Raw genomic sequence first — 19,755 nt, forward strand, 5'->3', positions numbered from 1 at the left:
GTTGTACACACACTATTTCTAGCACAATGAAAATAGATAGCTTGGAGTATCATATCACTATTAAGAAATCCATTTATTGATTTTAGATGTATTGCTACTGCAGTGTTTGGCTGTCAAACCACAATAATAGGGCAATCGTATAATCTAGTCACTTAGATTTATTATTAAATTATTTATTAAAATATCTAAAATACAATAAAAATGAAGAACGAAATAGGACGCTGTCATCTGGATAGGCAAATCAGAGTATGAATCAGTTACTTCTGATCCCATCTGCATACAAAGGAATACAGGTACTTAGAAAGTTGATGGGGAAATTAAATTACATCAGTCCTGCAAATCTTTAAATTGAATAAAAACCAGTAAGAATTATATATATACACACACACACACACATATATATATAAATCAACTTTTAAGTACTAACTTCCACTATCTTAAGAAGGGAAATATAGTTATTTTAAATAACCTTTTTCATAGATGGTGGTTTTTTAAACAAGAGTTGGCAGATTAGTGGAATAGAAAGGTTTGAGATGTCATCTTAACTTGATTTGTGTCTTCCTTGCATAGATGGTTTTGAAATCTGCTGGAATCTAGTTCTGGCCTATCTCTTTCTAGATAACAGGATGGTTTTCTCTTCTTCCTCTGTAATCTAAATAAAAGTAAATATAGATATGTGAACGTCCTTAGCTACCTGGTCTGGTCACCACTTGAAGGAGGATGCTTCCCTTGAGGAAGAGTGGTACTGCACAATGGAAGAATTCAAAATGGACTGAAAGTCCTCAGACTCTTGGGGGGTGGGGGAGGAGGAGAAGTAAAGACTTCTACTGGAATTACATAAAACTGCTCTATGTAATAATCATAGGTTTAAATTAGGAGTAAAATATCTCCTGGCTATGAGCAATGCCAAATGACTAGAAGTTTCAGCTTATAAGAGAAATCTAAATGAAATTTCAAGATAACAACTGGGATAATTCTGTAACCCTCAACCAGACCTCCAGGCAAAACTAAAACACTTAGGCTGTGTCTACATTGGCATGATTTTGCGCAAAAGCACCTGCTTTTGCACAAAAACATGCTGCCTGTCTACACTGATGGGGAGTTCTTGCGCAAGAACACTGACATTCTAATATGTGAAATCAGTGCTTCTTGCACAAGAACTATGATGCTCCCGCTCAGGAATAATCCCTCTTGCGCAACTGTTCTTGCGCAAGAGGCCAGTGTAGATGGGCAACATGAATTTCTTCCACAAGAAAGTCCGATAGCTAAAATGGCCATCGGAGCTTTCTTGCGCAAGAGAGCGTCTACACTGGCACGGATGCTTTTGCACAAAAGCACATCTCTTGCGCAAAAGCACATGCCAGTGTAGACGCTCTCTTATGCAAATGCTTTAACGCAAAAATTCTTGCGTTAAAAGTATTTGCGCAAAATCTTGCCAATGTAGACATAGCCTTAGTCCGCGTCTACACAGCAGGCAGTTATTTCAAAATAATGTCGAAATACTGTCAAGCTGAAGGACTTCTTACTCCGACTCCTGTAATCCTCATTGTACAAAGAGTAAGAAAAGTCGGAGGAAGAGTGCTCTATTTCATGGACTTGTGTTGGTGGAATAGAGCACTTACAACTCTAACACCATGAGAGGCATAGGGGTTTAATGTTGGTGTAGTAAGGGTGTTGCAGCAACTCTGTAGATACTTCTTTATTCCGTCAGTTGTTGGCTGTCATTCTTGTCAATTTCACCGCTGTCTACAGGAGCCCTGAAATTAACAACAAAGTGTGGTAGGCTTGTTGCTGTGAACCCAGCAGTGGTCCCCAACCTTTTGGGGCTGCTGGGCGCCCAGGAGCAGGGCCGCTCATGCGCCATGCATCCTGCATCCGGGGGCGGGGCCACACATGCGCCACGCGCCTGGGGACAGAGCCGCACCTGCACCATGTGTCCAGGGCAGGGGACATGCATGCGCCACGCGCCTGGGGCGCAAGAATGGCTTGGGCCGGTCCTGGTCACTTGGCGGGTGCACATAAATGCCCCGGTGGGTGCTATGGCGGGAACCACCACCCTAGCTCATAGCTCAGGCATTCCCTGGGGCTTTCTTTCGCTGCACTGCCCCTTTTAGGTTGGCGGAAGTGGTGAGGTTGTGCACCACTAAGAGAAGGAGCATAATGTGGACATGGAAAACAGCAGTAATTACTTGGTAGCTGTAAGTTGACCTAAGATAGGTCCATGTAAGTTTGTAAGGTAGACATGCCCTGAGGCTCCATGGCTGTGTCTAGACTGCATCCCTTTTCCGTAAAAGAGATGCAAATTAGACACAAAGCAATTGCAAATGAAGCGGGGATTTAAATCCCCCCCGCTTCATTTGCATAAACATGGCTGCCACTTTTTTCCAGCTCGGATCTAAGGGGTCTTTCGGAAAAGGCTTTATTTTCTGAAAGATCCCCGTCTAGACTGGCGCTTTTTTCTGACAAAGCTCCAAGCCGGAAAAAAGCGGCAGCCATGTTTATGCAAATGAAGCGGGGGGGATTTAAATCCCCGCTTCATTTGCAATTGCGATGTGTCTAATTTGCATCTATTTTACGGAAAAGGGATGCAGTCTAGACACAGCCCCCATGTGTGTGGAGTGAGTGAATGGGGAGGCTCAGATGCTCTGTGCGTGTTGGTCTATGTGTGTGTAGCATTGATCAGGCTGAAGTCAGGCATGGAGTGGCAGGTCAGCCACTGTGTGGTGGCTAAGGTGGGAGCACAGGCTCTGTGTGGGTTAGTGATGGGAAGGCTTGGTTGTGGTGTTGGGAATAGAGGAGTTCAGGGACCAGTGGGGCTTGTGAGCTATGCATGTTAAGGGTAGGTGGGAGCTGTGGGTGGCTCTTAGGAGCTGTTTGTGTTGCTGGTGGAGGGGGTCTCAGGAGCTGTGTGCATTGAGATGGGGAGGGGACTCAGGAGCTGTTCATGTTGAGGTGGAGAAGAGTTCAGGGGTTGTATATGTTAGGATGAGCGGAACTCAAGGGCAGGGGGCTCAGGAGCACTGTGTGTTGAGGTGGAGGGGGGTTCAGGAGCAGTGCGTGATGGGGTGAGGGGGCTCACAGACAGGAGGGTTCGGGGGGGACTCGGGGACGGGGGCGGTGCATGATGGGGTGGAATAGGCGTAGGGACTGGGGGGGCTCGGGAATGGGGGAGCAGTGCGTGATGGGGGCTGCGGGCAGGCGCTCAGGGACTGGGGGGGTGCGTGATGGGGTGGGGGGCTCAGGGTCCAGGGGGCAGTGTGTGATGGGGTGGGGGGGGCCGGGGGGGCAGGGACCGGGGGGGGGGGGCTCAGGGACCAGGGGGCAGTGCGTGATGGAGTGGGGGGCTCAGGGACCGGGGGGGCTCAGGGATGGGGTGGGGGGCCCCGGGGGGGGCAGGGACCGGGGGGGCAGTGCGTGGGGGGGGGGGGGCTCGGGGCGGTGCGTGACGGGGTGGGGGGGGGCTCGGGGCGGGGGGCGGTGCGTGACGGGGGGGCGGGCGCTCAGGGACGGGGGGGGGGCTCGGGGCGGTGCGTGACGGGGGCGGGCGCTCGGGGACCGGGGGGGGGGGGGGCGGTCGGGGGGTGGGGGGGGCGGGGCGGGGGGCGGTGCGTGACGGGGGCGGGCGCTCGGGGACCGGGGGGGGGGGGGGGGGCGTCGGGGCGGGCGCTCGGGGGCCGGGGCGAGGCGGGGCCCTGCCCCCACAGCGCTGCCCGCGGGCAGGCCGGGCCGAGCGCGGCTGTCAGGCCCCGGCCCCGCCTCGCTCGCCCTCTGAGCGGCCACGTCGCTGCCACGTCCCGGCGCAGGCGCCGCGGCTGCTTCCGGCGCGGGCGGCGGGTGCAGCCGGGAGCGGCCCGCACTCGGCAGCGCGGCGCGACCCCGGCCCGGGCCGCCATGAACTTCCTGCGGGGCGTCATGGGCGGCCAGAGCGCCGGGGCCCAGCCCTCGGGGGCCGACACGGTGAGTCGGGCCGGGCGGGGTTGGTCAGTGGCGCCCCCGCCCCGTGTGCTCTGCGCCGGGCACCTCGCCCTGCTGCCCCCTCAGTGTGCTCGGCCTCGGGGCCTGGCCCAAAGCAGCCGGGCTGCCCTGGCTGTGCCTGGGCCGCCCAGTGTGTCCGGAAAATCAGCCGCTTTTCCGGAGAAACTTGCCAGCTGCCTACCCCGGCCGCTTGAATTTCCACAACAGCACCGACACGCTCCTGTCAGATTGTCAGTGCTGCTTGCGGACATGCCCTGCTGCGCCCCTTCGGGCAAAAGGGCCAGTGTAGACAGCTCAGATTTGTTTTCCGCAAAAAAGCCCCAATTGTGAAAACGGCGATCAGGGCTTTTTTGGCGGAAAAGCGCGTCTAGATTGGTACGGGCGCTTTTCCACAAAAAGTGCTTTGGCACGGACGCTTTTCCGCAAATCTAGACGCTCTGTTCCAGAAATGCTCTTAACGGAAATCTTTTCCGTTAAAAGCATTTCCGGAAAATCATGCCAGTCTAGACATAGCCATTGTGTTTATATTCTCAACCAGTGGTGGGCAATAACCAACCCATGGTTTGCAAGGGTTCGCCCCTAGTGCTTTATTTACCTGCGCCCCCAAAGGTACGGCTGCTTGAAACTCCCATTGGCTGCGAACAGCTGCGGGAAGCAGTGTGCCAGTCCACACCACTTCCCATCGCTCCCATGGGCTGGGAATGGCAATCCAGGATCAATGGGAACTTCAAATAGCCGAACCTGCAGAGGTGCAGATAAGTGACGCGGCGGTGGGGCTGCCGGTATCTAGCCCTGGTGAATGGCTCTGGCTTACTGCCCCTCTCTGTTATAGAGCAAAGTGAAGTCGCCCTTATTTAGTTACCATAAAAGTTCATTGCTTGAGTGATTAGTTCTTGGAAGTAGGAGTTAAAAAGGTATCAGTTCCCTTTTCTTTAAAACCAGAAAGTAATAAAAAGAAAGATTGTACAGGCCTTGATCCCAATAAGGTGGTTGATTTTTGTGGAGCAATAACTTCTTCCACATCTGAGGGTATGTCTACATGCTTGCACCCTCTTTCGATAGAGGGATGCAAATGAAGACTTTCGAAATTGCAAATGAAGTTGGGATTTAAATATCCTGTGCTTCATTTGCATAATCACATTATGGTGCTATTTCGAAATACAAAACACAGTGTAGATGCGGTTATTTCGGGAGAACACTCTTCCGAAATAACTGTTAAACCTCATTTTATGAGGAATAAGAGTTATTTTGGAAGAAGGGTGTTTTTCCAAAATAACTGCATCTTCACTGTGTTTTATATTTCGAAATAGCACCATAATGTGATTATGCAAATGAAGCGTGGGATATTTAAATCCCAGCTTCATTTGCAATTTCGAATGTCTTCATTTGCATCCCTCCCTCAAAAGAGGGTGCAAGTGTAGACATACCCTGACATTTGTAACAGCTGATACCTGTTTCATAGGAAAAGTTATTTACAGTGTGATTTAGAAGTTCTTCTTTACCCATTTAAAATATAGCTTCGCTTTGTCCCTTGTCATGTGTATTCCTCTTGGCTATTTCCTAGCAGCTTTCACAGAGCAATATTTCAGCTAAAGAAATTGCTATTTTTTTCTTGAGAGATGTTTACAATACACATCAGCATTTATAAACAAGCCTAACTTTAAATTTCAGCAGTTAAAGCTTTGGTTACTTCACCTTTTTTAAAAACCAACTCCCTAGTATAGTAGGGCCCAACCTAGTGCTACAGGATATAAATGTTTGGCCATATCTAGACCCTCAGGAAAGTTAAGACAAATAACTAAAAACAGTAAGTCTGTGTGCATAAGTTAAAGCATGTTAATCCCTTACATGTGTGCTGACATTCAGGAATAAATTGTCCTTAGTTCATGGTAATCTTATTTTCCTCCAAGACTTGTGGCCATGACCCTAAATAATAGCTCTGGTGGTGTGTGGTCAGACCTTTATATGGGTAGAGAGGGTGATAGGACAGCCCTTTTATTAATTAAGAAGTGCCTGTCCTTGAGCAATCCTAAAGACATAAGTAGCTGAGATGCAAAACGGCCAGTTTCCACTCAGTTGAACTGTAGCCACTATAGAGATAGCTGTGGCAAAAATAGGCTAAAGGTGATGAAGCTTTCTGAAGGCCTGTCTTCACTACCTGCTGGATCAAAAGTCGGAGATCTATCTCGCAGGGGTCGAAAGATGTGATAAATCAACTGCTGAATGCTCACCCGTCAACTCTGGTGCTCCACCAAAACGAGAAGAGTAAGCAAAGTCGATGGGAGAGCTTCAGCTGTTGACTTACCACTGTAAAGATACTGCAGTAAATTGACCTAGGTACATCGACTTCAGCTACGTTATTCACACACATGAAGTTGCATAATTTAGGTCAATGGCCCATGGTAGTATAGACAAGACTTTAGTAATACTCCAATTTCTGTTTGCATTGCAATGAAAGTTAAAATATCAAATGCACTTGTAATAGCCTTTTAAAATATATTAGTTGAATAAAATGACCAAACTGTCTTCCAGTTCCCAGCTGTTGAAATTTGTACTAGAAACTAGGCACTAGGGCTATGTTTACACTGCATGGAGGCTCTTGTGCAGGAAAGTTCACAGAATGGCCATCAGAGCACCTGTGCTTTTTCCCAGAGGGGTTTCTTGTGCAAGAAACCTTTCTGGAGTGTCCTCACTTGCCTTTTTGCGCAATAACTGTAGTGCAAAAGGGAGTTATGCCTCGTAGAAGGAGGTTTACCTACACCGGCAAAAGCCCTCTGTTCTCCGTTTTACTGCTGATCTACTTGTACAAAAACGCATTTGAGTTGTGGATGCTCCGCAGGTTTTTGCGCAAAACCAGTCGTTTTTCTGTAAAAACCTTGCAGTGTAGATGTAACCTAAAAGAATACTAGGTAACTGACGAATTGATGTCGAAAAAGAAATGACAAATTATCAAGGTGGACAATTGCCTGCACAAAAACAGATTGGGCGAATGCTAGCAGTGAAAGGGGAGTAGTAAATGCAAACTCCATCATAAAGATTGAAAACTGTAATTAAAACAGTGCATGCCTCCCTGTGCAATATATTTATAAAACTTTATCTTGAGTTTTAAAGATGATGCATTTTGCTCTAATTTTATGTGCCTAAAAACAGCCTTTAACTCATTAGTTAGAGGAGGACTTATTGATTCAGCATTTTTTAAAAATTATTTATAGAATCATAGAACTGGAAGGGGCCTCTAGAGATCATGAAATCCAGTCACTTGCACTCATAGTAGAACCAGGACCATCTAGACTATCCCTGACAGGTGTCTATCTAACTTGCTCTTTAATCTCTAGTGACAGAGATTCCACAACCTCCCTAGGCAATTTATTCCAGTGCTTAAACACCTTGACAGGAGGTTTTTTCCTAATTTCCAACCTAAACCTCCCTTGCTGTAATTTAAGCCCATTGCTTCTTGTCCTGTCATCAAAGGTGCAGGAGAGTAATTTTAAATTACTTAAATTGGAACTTTAGGAATGTAATTCTCATGGATTCAAATTTAATTGTAAACAGGTTGACTTAAAAAAAACATTGTATTTTAATTTAAATTTAAAAAATCTAAATGATGTGACTTAAAACCAACGTGGATAAAGTCGTTTATATTTTGATTTACTATGGAGAATATGTGGTAGCTCCATATTTAATGCTGTAATCAGAATTCATTATTATAATACTGATTTCTAGCTTCTTCACTGCTGAAGTTAGAAAGATGCTAATAGTCTCAGTAGATGTATTTTCCAGACTACTTCTAGAAATATGCCGTCTTTTGAATGTGTGCGTCTTCCTGCTTCATGTCAAATAAATTACTGTCACAATTTGAAACATGTACATTTTCATGTTTGAAATCTTCCTTTTTTCAAAACTTAGAGCAAGAGCAGCAAAATGACTCTGAGATTGCTATTATTTCAAAATGAATCTCAATTATCATTCACTGAACTCAGAACCAGACAGTACATTGTTATAACAAGACTGATGTATAAAACTTGGTGTAAAATGCCTTTGACCGGTGAAACATGTTGAAGTTTTTTCAAACAAAAAGCTTTATTGTAATCTGGCAATTGATGTTTTCAATTCACCTCTAGGTCAAAAAAGCTCAAATCCCCACACTTTTCTTCTGATGTAAACACTCCGTAGATAGAGCTTGTTAGTTTTAAATCTCAGACTCTGAGCACTTTTCTGAAGAGAAAAATTGTTTCTTAAAAGTTGGCTTCCAAAGGATGTATTGAAAAAACAATCAGCCCATTGGACTTGTGTCCTTTATTGCTGTATTGACACACAAAGAGGGTTTTAAAAGCTCCCGTAAGCCTTTGTCTTATCACAGATTTGAACCAGTGTAGCACTGCCCCTTTCAGGACACTCATACATTTTAGATATATCGTTTGTTCATTTTACTGAAGGTAATTCCTTGCCAACTTAAATCAGAAATATATTACATAAACTCAGTTTAAATGCCAGCAATTCATCCAGCACAAAAGTTTTGATCTGGTATCTTGTTCTTTACTTTAAATGTCACTTACTTTCAGGGACTAAAAGTTGTCCTACGTACATTTGAGGTTTACATGGCAGCTGTGTTGGTCTGCTGTGACTGTGAAAAGGGCTTCTTGCTCGACCTCTTCTAGCTAAAGTCTGTCTCTGAATGTGTAAGGATCTAGTCAGCCAAGAGCGGCAGCTTTAGATGCATGTATTTCATACATGCACTTATCCACGGTCTGAATAATCAATGTACTGAGTTCCATCAGCACCGTCATGAATTGCTATTCTCTGGATAATGCACTGAGATGAGACTTGGATTGTGGGGAAGCAAAGCTTCCATCAGTATCCAGCCAAGCAGGTTCTTCAGCTCGCTTAGTGAGCCAAAGCAGGATTTTGTGACGCAAGCTAATCCAAGAGGGAAGAACTTACTGACCAGAGTAATGCTTGTTCTCCACAAAGCTCTGTTAACCTTCCCTCTGCAATGGCTCAGAGAGAGAGAGCGAACTAAGAGATGGTTTACATGGAAAAATTAGGGTGGGTACAGGATTGAATGTGGGACAAGTACCTTTGTGTGATTTGTAGCCAGCGCTGCTTACAAGAGTTCTGTGGGTGCTTGGCTGGGTACATATATTCTGGCTGGTTATGAAGATCACAGTACCATAATAATTCTTGCCTGACTAAAAAAAGAGGATGGTTCTTAGTTACTAAGGGAAAAGTACCAACCATAATGTCACTGGGGCTGGATGAGCGTACTACTGTCTTGTTCCCTCTTAAATAACAAGACTTTTGCTAAAGTTGTACAAGTCCATCACAATATCTGATTGAAAGGAGAGTCAAGCTCTCCCATGTGTTTATAAAATAGGCATATCTTTGCTTTACACCATGAGCGGATGATCAGGTTTATGGTTGTTGGTTTTTGTGCAAGTGTGCCTACATAAATATAATTGCAGCAGTGAAAATACTTTGCTCTATACACTGTATCAGCCCTGGTGCAAAAAGTCACTACACGAACAAGGCCAACAATCCAATGAGAGCTTTCTGTATTCTGTAACAAAACACAGGTTGAACTTCTCTAGTCCAGCATCCTCAGAACCTGACTGGTGCTAAACCAGAGAATCTTCCAGACCATGGAAGGTCGATATTGTCTAGCAGCATTGCCACACTGCCACTGCTTAGTGGGCTGTTAGAGGACATTTGGGAGTACATTAGAGCTAAATAACAGCACAGAACACTGACAGCTAGGTCTGATGACTGTAAACCAACTTTATGGGACCACAAGCAACTTGGCCACACCAATGAAAAGTGGACATCCAGAAACTAAAATCATTCCGGGTGACGGATGTTTCTGGGCCAGAGAGTTCTGGGCTAGAGAGGTTCAACTGCATCACCTCTGCAGCTACTTCTCTCTGTGCATGTGCTGAGATCTAGAACATCACAGAGGCTCCTGGTGTACAGAGACTGGCTTTAGGGAAGGCTGAATGCTGGTTAGTGGTCACTAAAGGTAATTTTTAGCCTGGTTGGGAGTTAATTTATTGTTCACCTGTATGTGAAGATTCAAGTGCAATGGGGTAGAAGGAACTGGCATGTTCAGCAGAGTTTCTAAAATGAAATGTTCTGTTAGAAATCTTTACTGGTTCTGACTTTGCTTCTTGGTGAACTTTGAGTTCACGCTTGGTCTCACTCTACATTTTTGTTTCAGTCACTATATTCTGTTTTCCAAGGAGTCTGATCTGCAATAATTTGCCATCTAAGGTTTCACGTCCGTTTTTTGAGCTGATGGCTTTGGAGGATCTTGTGTTTCCTGTACAATTACTGTTACTGAATCTCTTTTGATGCAACTATTTGTTTTTATAGATTCAGAAACTCTGTGACCGTGTAGCTTCATCTACTTTATTGGATGATCGAAGGGATGCTGTACGTGCTCTTAAATCATTATCAAAGGTACGTGGTGGTGTTGCTTTCTATAGCGCTATAAATGTATACAGTTCTTTTTGTAGCTCTCTGTTTAGAAGTACTATTTGCAGTTTGCACAATATTTTTAATTTCATTTTAATACTCCTCTTACTCTTTTATTTTCTGGATAGAAATATCGCCTGGAAGTGGGGTTTCAGGCTATGGAACATCTTATCCATGTTCTCCAGACAGACCGGTAAGAACATTCTGACATCTAAAAATGAACTAAAATCTGCAATTTTCCTGAAACCATACCCTGTTGGGTTTTTTTTTTTTTAGATCTCTAATTAATGTGAACAAAATGCTAAGTTTTATTAGCAACTTTCCTGTCCAATTACATATTTGTTAATTTTAAAATATGTAAAATGAGTCAGGTTTGGGTGACTAACAAATCAGATTTAGTGATATTATTAGATTAAATAATCAAGTATATTTATGCTAACAAATGTGCTAGGGATGAGATATTGTCTCTGAGGGTTGGCAGCTTCCCTGCAGAAACATATTGTACAGGGCTAGGAAACGAGTAGTGGTGAGCAAGACTCTGCTGGCCCTACTGGTGTGGCTGCTGTCCTAGAATGCAGTGACACTGTCCAGTCAACACTTAAGATCTGTCAAGCCAGACATTTACCAAAACCAATACCAGTAAATGTTTCCATTTTTTTACTTCAATGGCCATAGCAATCGGTTGGTATAATGTTCTTTGCTTGGTCTGCAATCTACACATGAGCACCCATCTGGCAATCTGAAAGTGAAACTGATCGGATGTTGCCTATCAGCAGAGCAGAACTGGCTATTCTGTTTTCACTATGGAAGCTGAAGGCAAAGCAGAATTTCAGCCACAAATGGTGAAAATTCACTTGATTTTTTTTAAAATCCCTTTAGTTTTACATGAGCAGATAGTTTAAATTTGCTCCTCTTTCCAAAGAACTCTGAAGTGGGGGGGTCCCCCTGAGTGCCATTGGGTCACCTCTCTTTTCCAGTCTCCAGAAGGGGCCTTTTTAAGGGTTAGTGAAAGGACATGGACATGCAGTGTTCTCAGTAAGATGATGACACCTGCTGTGTCTGTTTCACTTGTGGTGCACAGTGCAATTCAACACTTCAGCCAATGCCTACGTGAGATTAGGACATGGATGAAAGCGAGCTTCTGAGGGTCAATCCAGACAAGACAGTGTCCACCAGTGATTACTTGGTCCATAATTAGTGGGCTTATTTTAAGCCTTGTTGCTGTTGTTTAGCAATGAGCTTCTTACCCTCCATGTCTGGTAGAAGATTTCTGCCTTTACTTTCTTATGTGTCCCTGGCTATTGTTACCTGTGATTTTGTTTCCTCAAAATTAGGCTAGTATCAGAGGGGTAGCCGTGTTAGTCTGAATCTGCAAAAACAACGAGAAGTCCTGTGGCACCTTGTAAACTAACAGATTTATTGGAGCATGACCGGTCTACACAGGAGATCCACTTCCTGGACACTACAGTGCAAATAAGTGATGGTCACATAAACATCACCCTATACTGAAAACCTACTGACTGCTATGCCTACCTACATGCCTCCAGCTTCCGTCCTGGACACACCTCACGATCCATTGTCTACAGCCAAGCACTAAGGTACAACTGCATTTGCTCCAACTCCTCAGACAGAGACAAACACCTACAAGATCTTCACCAAACATTTCCGAAGCTACAATACCCACCTGAGGAAGTGAGGAAACAGATTGACAGAGCCAGACATGTACCCAGAAGTCTCCTGCTACAAGACAGACCCAGCAAAGAAAATAACACCACCACTGGCCATCACCTACAGTCCCCAGTTAAAACCTCTCCAACACATCATCAGTGATCTACAACCCATCCTGGACAATGATCCCTCACTCACACACCTTGGTAGGTAGGCCAGACCTTGTCCACAGACAACCCGCCAACCTGAAGCAAATTCTCACGAGCAACTATACACCACAGTACAGTAACTCCAACTCAGGAACCAATCCCTGCAACAAACCTCGGTGCCAACTCTGCCCACATATCTACACCAGTGACACCATCACAGGACCTCACCACATCAGCCACACCATCACAGGCTCATTCACCTGCACATCTACAATGTAATCTATGCCATCATGTGCCAGCAATGCCCCTCTGCTATATACATCGGCCAAACTGGACAGTCCCTACGTAAAAGAATAAACAGACACAGATCAGATATCACGAATGGTAATGTTCAAAAACCTGTAGGAGAGCACTTCAATCTCCCTGGACACACAGTAGCAGATTTAAAAGTAGCCATCCTGCAACAAAAAAACTTTAAAAACAGACTTCACAGAGAAACTGCGGAGCTACAATTCATCTGCAAATCTGACACTATCATTTTAGGATTAAACAAAGACTGTGAATGGCTAGCCAACTACAAAAGCAGTTTCTCCTCCCTTGGTCTTCACACCTCCACATCAGCTGCTAGAAGGGGGCCTTCTCCTCCCTGACTGAATTGAGCTCGTTATCTCTAACCTTTCTCTTGACTGGAACTCTTTTCTTATGCCAGTTTATTTATACCTGCCTCTGGAATTTCTACTACATGCATCTGACGAAGTGGGTCTTTGCCCACGAAAGCTCATGCTCCAATAAATCTGTTAGTATATAAGGTGCCACAGGATTTCTCGTTTTTTTTTTTTTTTTTCCTCTCCTCAAAATTAGACAATTGTAGTGCTCCCGATATTGGTCTACACCTTAATAAAACCATTCAAAGACTGAAGCTTATTGCTGGTAGCATGTGACACTGTTGCTTTAGGATCTGTACTGGTTGTCCATTGGACTCACAGTAGAGTTCAAGGTGTTGAGTATGATGGATAAAGCCCTAAATGCCCTGAGACTGTCTTACCAGAGGGATTGCCTCTTTCCCTGTGTCATACTGCCATAGCAGTGGTCTGTGGGGACAGTCAAACTGTATCACCATTACAAAAGAGGCTGTTGTCAGGATGTTCATGTAAGTGTTTTGAGGCTCTGGACTTGCTCTGCACTTGGGTCTGAAATAGCATAACCTTTCAAGCAACACTGCAAAAGCAACAGGTGTTTGATGGGGTTTTTGGAGAGAGCGGATGGTCAGCGTCTCACAACTTTGAAGTAGGAAAAAGAGTCCAGCTCTCTGGCTAGCTGAGTTCCTGGTGAAATTCTTCTGCTTCTAGAACAGTGACGGGCAACATATGGGCTGCGGGCCACATACAGCCCATCGGTATTCTCTGTGTGGCCCACAAGACATTTTCTTTACCGGTGCTCAAATGCATAGTTGCCCAACTCCTTTGGTTTGTGTCTGTGTAGGTTTTTTCCTTCCAGTATTACTAAAATGACACACCTAAAGCATGGGCACATGAAATGAGGTGCATGCTGATTGCACACTCCATTGACTGAGAGAGCCATGCGCTCCCTCTACATCCAATCAGACCACTGCTACTGTTCAGTCGGCACACCCCGCAAATTCTAGCTACCTTATCCTGGGAGCCCATCTTGGTTACGACAATCTTGCAGCCCACTGAGATGGCAGGTAGCTCATGCAGCCCACTCACTAGCCTAGGTTGCTCATCACTGTTCTGGAACTTTATTGTGTTGTGTTACCTATAGCCTTGGAAAAATGTCCCTTTATTTTATATCTAAATATGTTTCCAGCATGTAGTACAAAATCGTAATGTCCAAGATTTTAAGAGTTTTGCAATCTCCATGAAATACGCTGATATTTAAGAGATATCTGTGTTAACTGATGTGCTAAAGGAATTAATCTAGTGTTCATGATCCAGATTCACTGTAACTGCAGTGATTAGCAAACATGACTGCATCAACTTGTACTTGAAAAAAGGTCAAACAAATAATAGTTTGTGCTGACAAAGTCTTATAGTTTATTTTGGCATTAATTTTTAGGAGATATTCAGAAGAGATGGAATGGCTTCTGAAAAGAAAGGTGCATTGGCAGTTATGTTGCTTAGCTTTTTTGTACTGGCTCTTAACTTCTGAAGTGATTACCCCCAGATGAAATAAAAGTAGGAGAGTGGATTTTGAATTCTATAGTGACCACACTGTTCCACAACTGTAAAGAGTTACAATATTTAAAAAAACTCCTGTGACAACATACCCTTTCCATTTACTATAGTTGTTACTGCTAATATGTCTGTCTGCATTAAGAAGTCAATAACATAAAGAAAAAAAAGTGGAAATAAGTAATTCAAGAAAAGTATTATTTCTGTTCACAGTTCAGATTCAGAAATAATTGGCTATGCTTTGGACACTCTCTACAATATAGTATCGAATGATGTAGAAGAGGAGGAGCAAGGTAAGTCTGCAGTAGTAACAATTGTAGTAATCTCCTGAAGTTAAATGCAGCTTTTATGATTACTCTATAATGATTTCAAATGATGACAATGTAATGGTATCAATTTACTAAACACTATTCCTTTTATGGGTCCTTGCTTACGATTGTACCGCTAGAGTTATTTGCGTGAATACAAGAAATATTGGTCAGCAGTAACTTGCATTGTAGAATTATCCAACTCTTTAATCCATTTCTTTTCTGAAAGTACTTATTTGGTATAAGTATCTGTTTCAGTGGGGATTTTGTCTGTAGTTTTGTACTAAAATACAACAGTGTTCCAGAGAAGGATTGTGACACACTAGACTCAACCTATGTTTGCAAATTATTCAATATCTGTACTGAAAACTAAAATTGAGATGAGTGGTCCTGATCAAATAATAGACTTCTTTTTTGCTCATGTTCCAATGACTTTTTCTTAGAAAACATGGATTCCTTAAAAGCTGTGCATGAGGGTAAATATATGTTTATTGACAGTTAGGAAAGGACTCTAAATTTAGGATGGAAACAACAGCAATAATAATAATAAATGAAACAACCCAACAAACATCTCTTCCAACTCCAGTATTTCCACATCTGACCGGAGGCATATAGTGCATTTAGTCTTGAAACTTGATATTTTTAGTTACTTGTTATAACGGCTTATAAGAAAGAAAAAAAAGTAAGAAGTGGATTAAACAGGAGGATTAAACATTGTGAAAAGGATTCCTAATTCTGTGTTAAATGATAAAATTTCACATAGGCAAATTTAGAACAAGAATATTTGGTTCATCATTGTGGGCCGTTGATGCTTTTTCTTGAATTGTAGCTAAAATGGATTGTCCTGAAACTTGATTACTGCTAAGTGATCCTTCTATAGCCTGAAATAAACATAAACATTTCATTATCATTAGGATTTGGGGAAAAGTGTACTTCACATTAAAAGCTTCAGAGGGTTAGCCAAGTTAGTCTGTAACAGGAGAAACTTAAAAAACAACAAATAGTCTGGTAGCATTTTAAAGACTAACAAAACATGTAAATGGTATCATGAGCTTTCGTGGGCACAACCCACTTCTGAAGCAGTGGGTTGTGCCCACGAAAGCTCATGATGCCATCTACATGTTTTGTTAGCCTTCACATTAAAGACTCCTTATAATTAATAACAGCTGGGGAAATGCCGGCTGGTCAGAGTGAGTCGAGACAGCTACCTGATCAAGTAAAAACCTCAGGTCTTCAGGCTGTTGGGCAGAGTGAAGGGCCTTGGCCAAAGCAGCCATAATCTGTCGGACAAGAGGGGAGGAGCTTATGTTGGCCTGCACTTCTTCAGCATGCCTGAGGCTGCACCGCAGTAAGATTTCTTCAGCGCTTTAACAACCAGTGTGTGGTAACAGGAATGGAGTGATTGGGTCTGGACTTCTTGGCAGCAGCCAAGTAATTCGTAGACAGCTCTCTCTGCCAAAAAGGGACACCACAATTTAATGTCACAGATTACCAGAGCAGGCTATGTAGTAAACCAAACTACAGTTTTGCTGTTGCCAAACACAACTTGAATTGACTTTTCCAGGAGATTGATTTCTCCTTGGTTTTACAGGCTTGGGCAGTTGTGTACACGGCTGCTTCTGCTGTCGTTCAAAAACCAGTCCTTGGCCATCTTATTAATTTACACAGTCTGATCTGTAGATTCACTCACGTACTCACTGTTGGTTTTAAAAATAAAAGTGTTAAGCACATCAATTCACATACTGGCTTTTGGGGATGCCAAAAAAAAAATCACCCTGAATCAGCAAATGGGACAGAGCGTGAAGAAAACATAATCAGTGGAAAAGACTTAGGAAAAGAGAAACTTAGATATAAATGCAGATAACGAGAGGGCAGTCACCACCTGAATGTTGATTTCAATTGTATGTTGCACTGCTCCTTTGCGGCAGGACTTTTGTCAGTTTTGTACTTGAAAAGCTGATCTAGCCAATGGCCTTGGGATCTGGGGGGGTAGAACAACTCCTTACACAAGGTCTTCAAAAGTTTGAGTAATGTATACCAGTAGAGAGACCTTGATGGAAGATAGATGTAGGTTGACCATAGGGATGTTAGAAAGTGGTTAATTAGGTAACCGTGTAATCGTTTTAAAAAAGTGTTGTGGTTACATGTTGCAGGCTCTGCAGTATAAACTTCATGATACAGGGCGAGCAGTGCAGGGTGGCAGCCAGCTCCCCAGGAGCAGGGCCAGGAGCAGATGTATAACCATTATGGTAAATGATGGGCTCATGCTTTTCAGTTAACCGTTTAAATGGCTACCCTGTTTCATCCCTAGTTGACCAATACATGTGACTTAATGTCACATCAAGATATTGGCAGAAATAGAAATGTGCTCGAGCATGTTTCTTGAATTTGTTGTGTCTTCCCTTGTGTTGCTGAATGAGACTTGCAGCTTGAAACGCTTAAAGGAACTAATGTCATATGTGGGAATTTTGCTTCAAATTCCCCCCTTGTCAATTCCTGCTCTTTCTGACTCCCATCTCCACAAGTTCATTCAGTTGCCTCTTCTCATGCGGTCTCCTTTATTGAAGGTGCAAGCAGCTCTAATAAAATCTAATGTTTAATCTGGAGTTATTGAACAAATAGGCAGCGCTGGTGCACAGAGTTTTTTGGGTAATGACCATAACAATACCCCTCAAAGGAGAATTATTGGCACATACGTGTGATCAGTAGTAGTACAGGAGTACCAAGTTGTCTTGTTCTGGCAGTTCCATAATAAAGTAATAATGGTGGCAGAATTCCAAGATGGCTGCCTTTGGACTCCCATTATTTGTTCTGCAGTACTACATGGAAAACTGTTTTACTTGTGAACCTTTCTCTTCTTTTTCCCTCTTTTGTCTACCTTGACAGACGATTCCGAAGGTAAAAAAAACTTCAATTTATACAGCATGCTGCTTTTATTAGTCATAGTTGCTAATCACGTTATTTTTCACCTGAACTTTCTTCTTAAAAAGGACACTGTAAAATATGTTTATCATCCATATTGCATTTTCATCTCTCAAATTTTTTTTTTTTTTAACCTGAAATGCGTGTGTTCCCCATTATGCTCGTGTACTGATCAGTGTGTGGGCACGTTATTCCATCCCATGATTGTAAATGGGTTTATTGGCATTAATATGAGTCACTAGATATACTAGAGTAACTAGAAGAAGCATTGAAGGACTTAAGAGAAACTGTAATATAGAATTAAAGTAAAGATTTGAACCTTCCAACCTTCACAGTGTCCCTTTTAAGTAATACATTTTAAAAATATGGCATTATTATTTTCCTATCTGGTGCCCACTTCCACTCTTGTTTGTTGCTTGTCTATTAATCCGTCTCAGTTCTGGGATGCATTTAACTGGTCGATTGAAAAGAGGTATTTGTCACTGAAACATCCAAAACTAATCTTCACAGAGACCCATCTTCCTCTCCACTCTCACACCATGCACATGCAGAACTTAGGTATATCTTCTAGACTAAAGTCTCAAATGGAGCAGTTAACCTTAGATGACCCTAATTTTTCCAAATCAACGATGTCATGGCCTTTTTTCAACTCAGTGGCACCAAAATGCCTGCTTCGTGGAAGACATAAATGTGGTTTGTCTCTATTAGTAATGATTGGCAACCCATGATAGCAATGGCCCATTTAAAACTTTACCATCTGTTTACAATGGGGGAAACATAGCAAATTAAGAGTCAGTCAGGGCTTGAAGCTGACTTTTGTGACTGAAGAAAAGCATCTTCTTTTCCTGGTTCTACCATTGCCCACATTGTGTATCAAAACTCCAGAATGTCCCCCTCTTACAAGTCTCTACATTATGGAAGCAGCAGTAATAATTCCATAGTTAATTCTGCATGGAGCCTTGCAGTTAAAGCAGAACTAAAAATACCTTTGTTTTGCAGACAATTGACCAACCAAATAATTCGATAGCTTCAGAGAGAGTGTTCTGTGTAATGTGCTTTGTAAAATCTGTGACAACATTTGCAGATGAAGCATATAAAACTGCTCCTCTCAAAATAATCGCTGTGTTCCTTATGGTACGTTAAGTTCCTGTAGTTTAACACCAGTAACCTACACATTCATCTTGAGCTACTTAATGACCTCTTGGGCGTGGGCCACTTTTAAACGTGTGTTAATGTTTATATTCAGGATAACAGGTGAGTTGTACGGAGGTTAAGTGACGGAGCTATAGCGTGATAGCTGCTTCTGTGAACTGGAGCAATCATGCTGAGTCACTAGCAGTGCTCTGCATAGACATGGGGGGGGGGAGGGGAGGGAGGGCAGCTGGGACCATGGGAGAGATGTCTTTGAGGCCGTTTGGGAATGGGGTGGCACAGGAAATGAGTGTGGCTAAGGAGCAGTGTTCCCTGTAAGCTGTGCCCTTGTGTGGTGGCTCAGGAGAAAATCTAATGGTGCCCAGTTGATGAACAGGAGCCCCCAGCTAGGTTTTGTTTCTGTTTGTGGTGCACATTTACACATGTCTCTGTGCACATTAAAAAAATGACTCCACACGTGATTGGAAAAGATTAGCGGGAACGTTGCTGGGGAGGGTATGAGAGGTTGAGTGAGGCTTTAGGGCAGTGGTCCCCAACCTTTAGAGGCTCCCGGGCGCCCAGGGGGTGGGGCCACTCACGCGCAGGGCGCCCGGGGGGTGGAGCCACTCACGCGCCGGGCGCCTGGGGGCGGGGCCGCGCGTCCTGGGGCACACCAGGGGCGGGGATGCCCTTGCACCTGGCACCGGCATGTGCGCCGGGGCTGGGGCCGCCCGAGCGCCTTGTGCCATGGGCCCGGGGCTGGTGCCGCCGCCTGAGCTGCGCGCCTGGGGCCGGCACTGGTGCCACGCGCCCGTTTGTCCCCCCGGGGCTGGGGCCGCCCGAGCGCTGTGCACCAGGCACCGGTGCGTGTCATGCGCCTGGGGCCGGCGCCTCCAGTGCGCCGGGGGTGGGGCCAGCCCAGGTTGTCGGCAGGCGCACACG

General features: G+C 44.1%; 1 protein-coding gene across 4 annotated transcripts in view; it reads left to right on the forward strand.

Moving 5' to 3' along the window:
* Positions 1-3,700: 3,700 nt before the first annotated feature.
* Positions 3,701-19,755, forward strand: part of USO1 (USO1 vesicle transport factor) — a 57,495-nt gene continuing 41,440 nt past the window's right edge. The window contains exons 1-5 of one of the 4 annotated variants that reach the window (XM_075929349.2): positions 3,701-3,957; positions 10,342-10,428; positions 10,572-10,636; positions 14,666-14,745; positions 17,647-17,658. In XM_075929349.2, the coding sequence (XP_075785464.2) occupies positions 3,892-3,957; positions 10,342-10,428; positions 10,572-10,636; positions 14,666-14,745; positions 17,647-17,658 (310 nt within the window). In that variant the 5' untranslated portion in view covers positions 3,701-3,891. The remainder of the gene's footprint in view (positions 3,958-10,341; positions 10,429-10,571; positions 10,637-14,665; positions 14,746-17,646; positions 17,659-19,755) is intronic. The other 3 variants (XM_075929351.2, XM_075929350.2, XM_075929352.2) reach the window with 3 other exon arrangements.

Source organism: Pelodiscus sinensis, chromosome 4 (genome assembly GCF_052426305.1).
Source record: "Pelodiscus sinensis isolate ZL-2025 chromosome 4, ASM5242630v1, whole genome shotgun sequence".
NCBI lineage: Eukaryota > Metazoa > Chordata > Testudines > Trionychidae > Pelodiscus > Pelodiscus sinensis.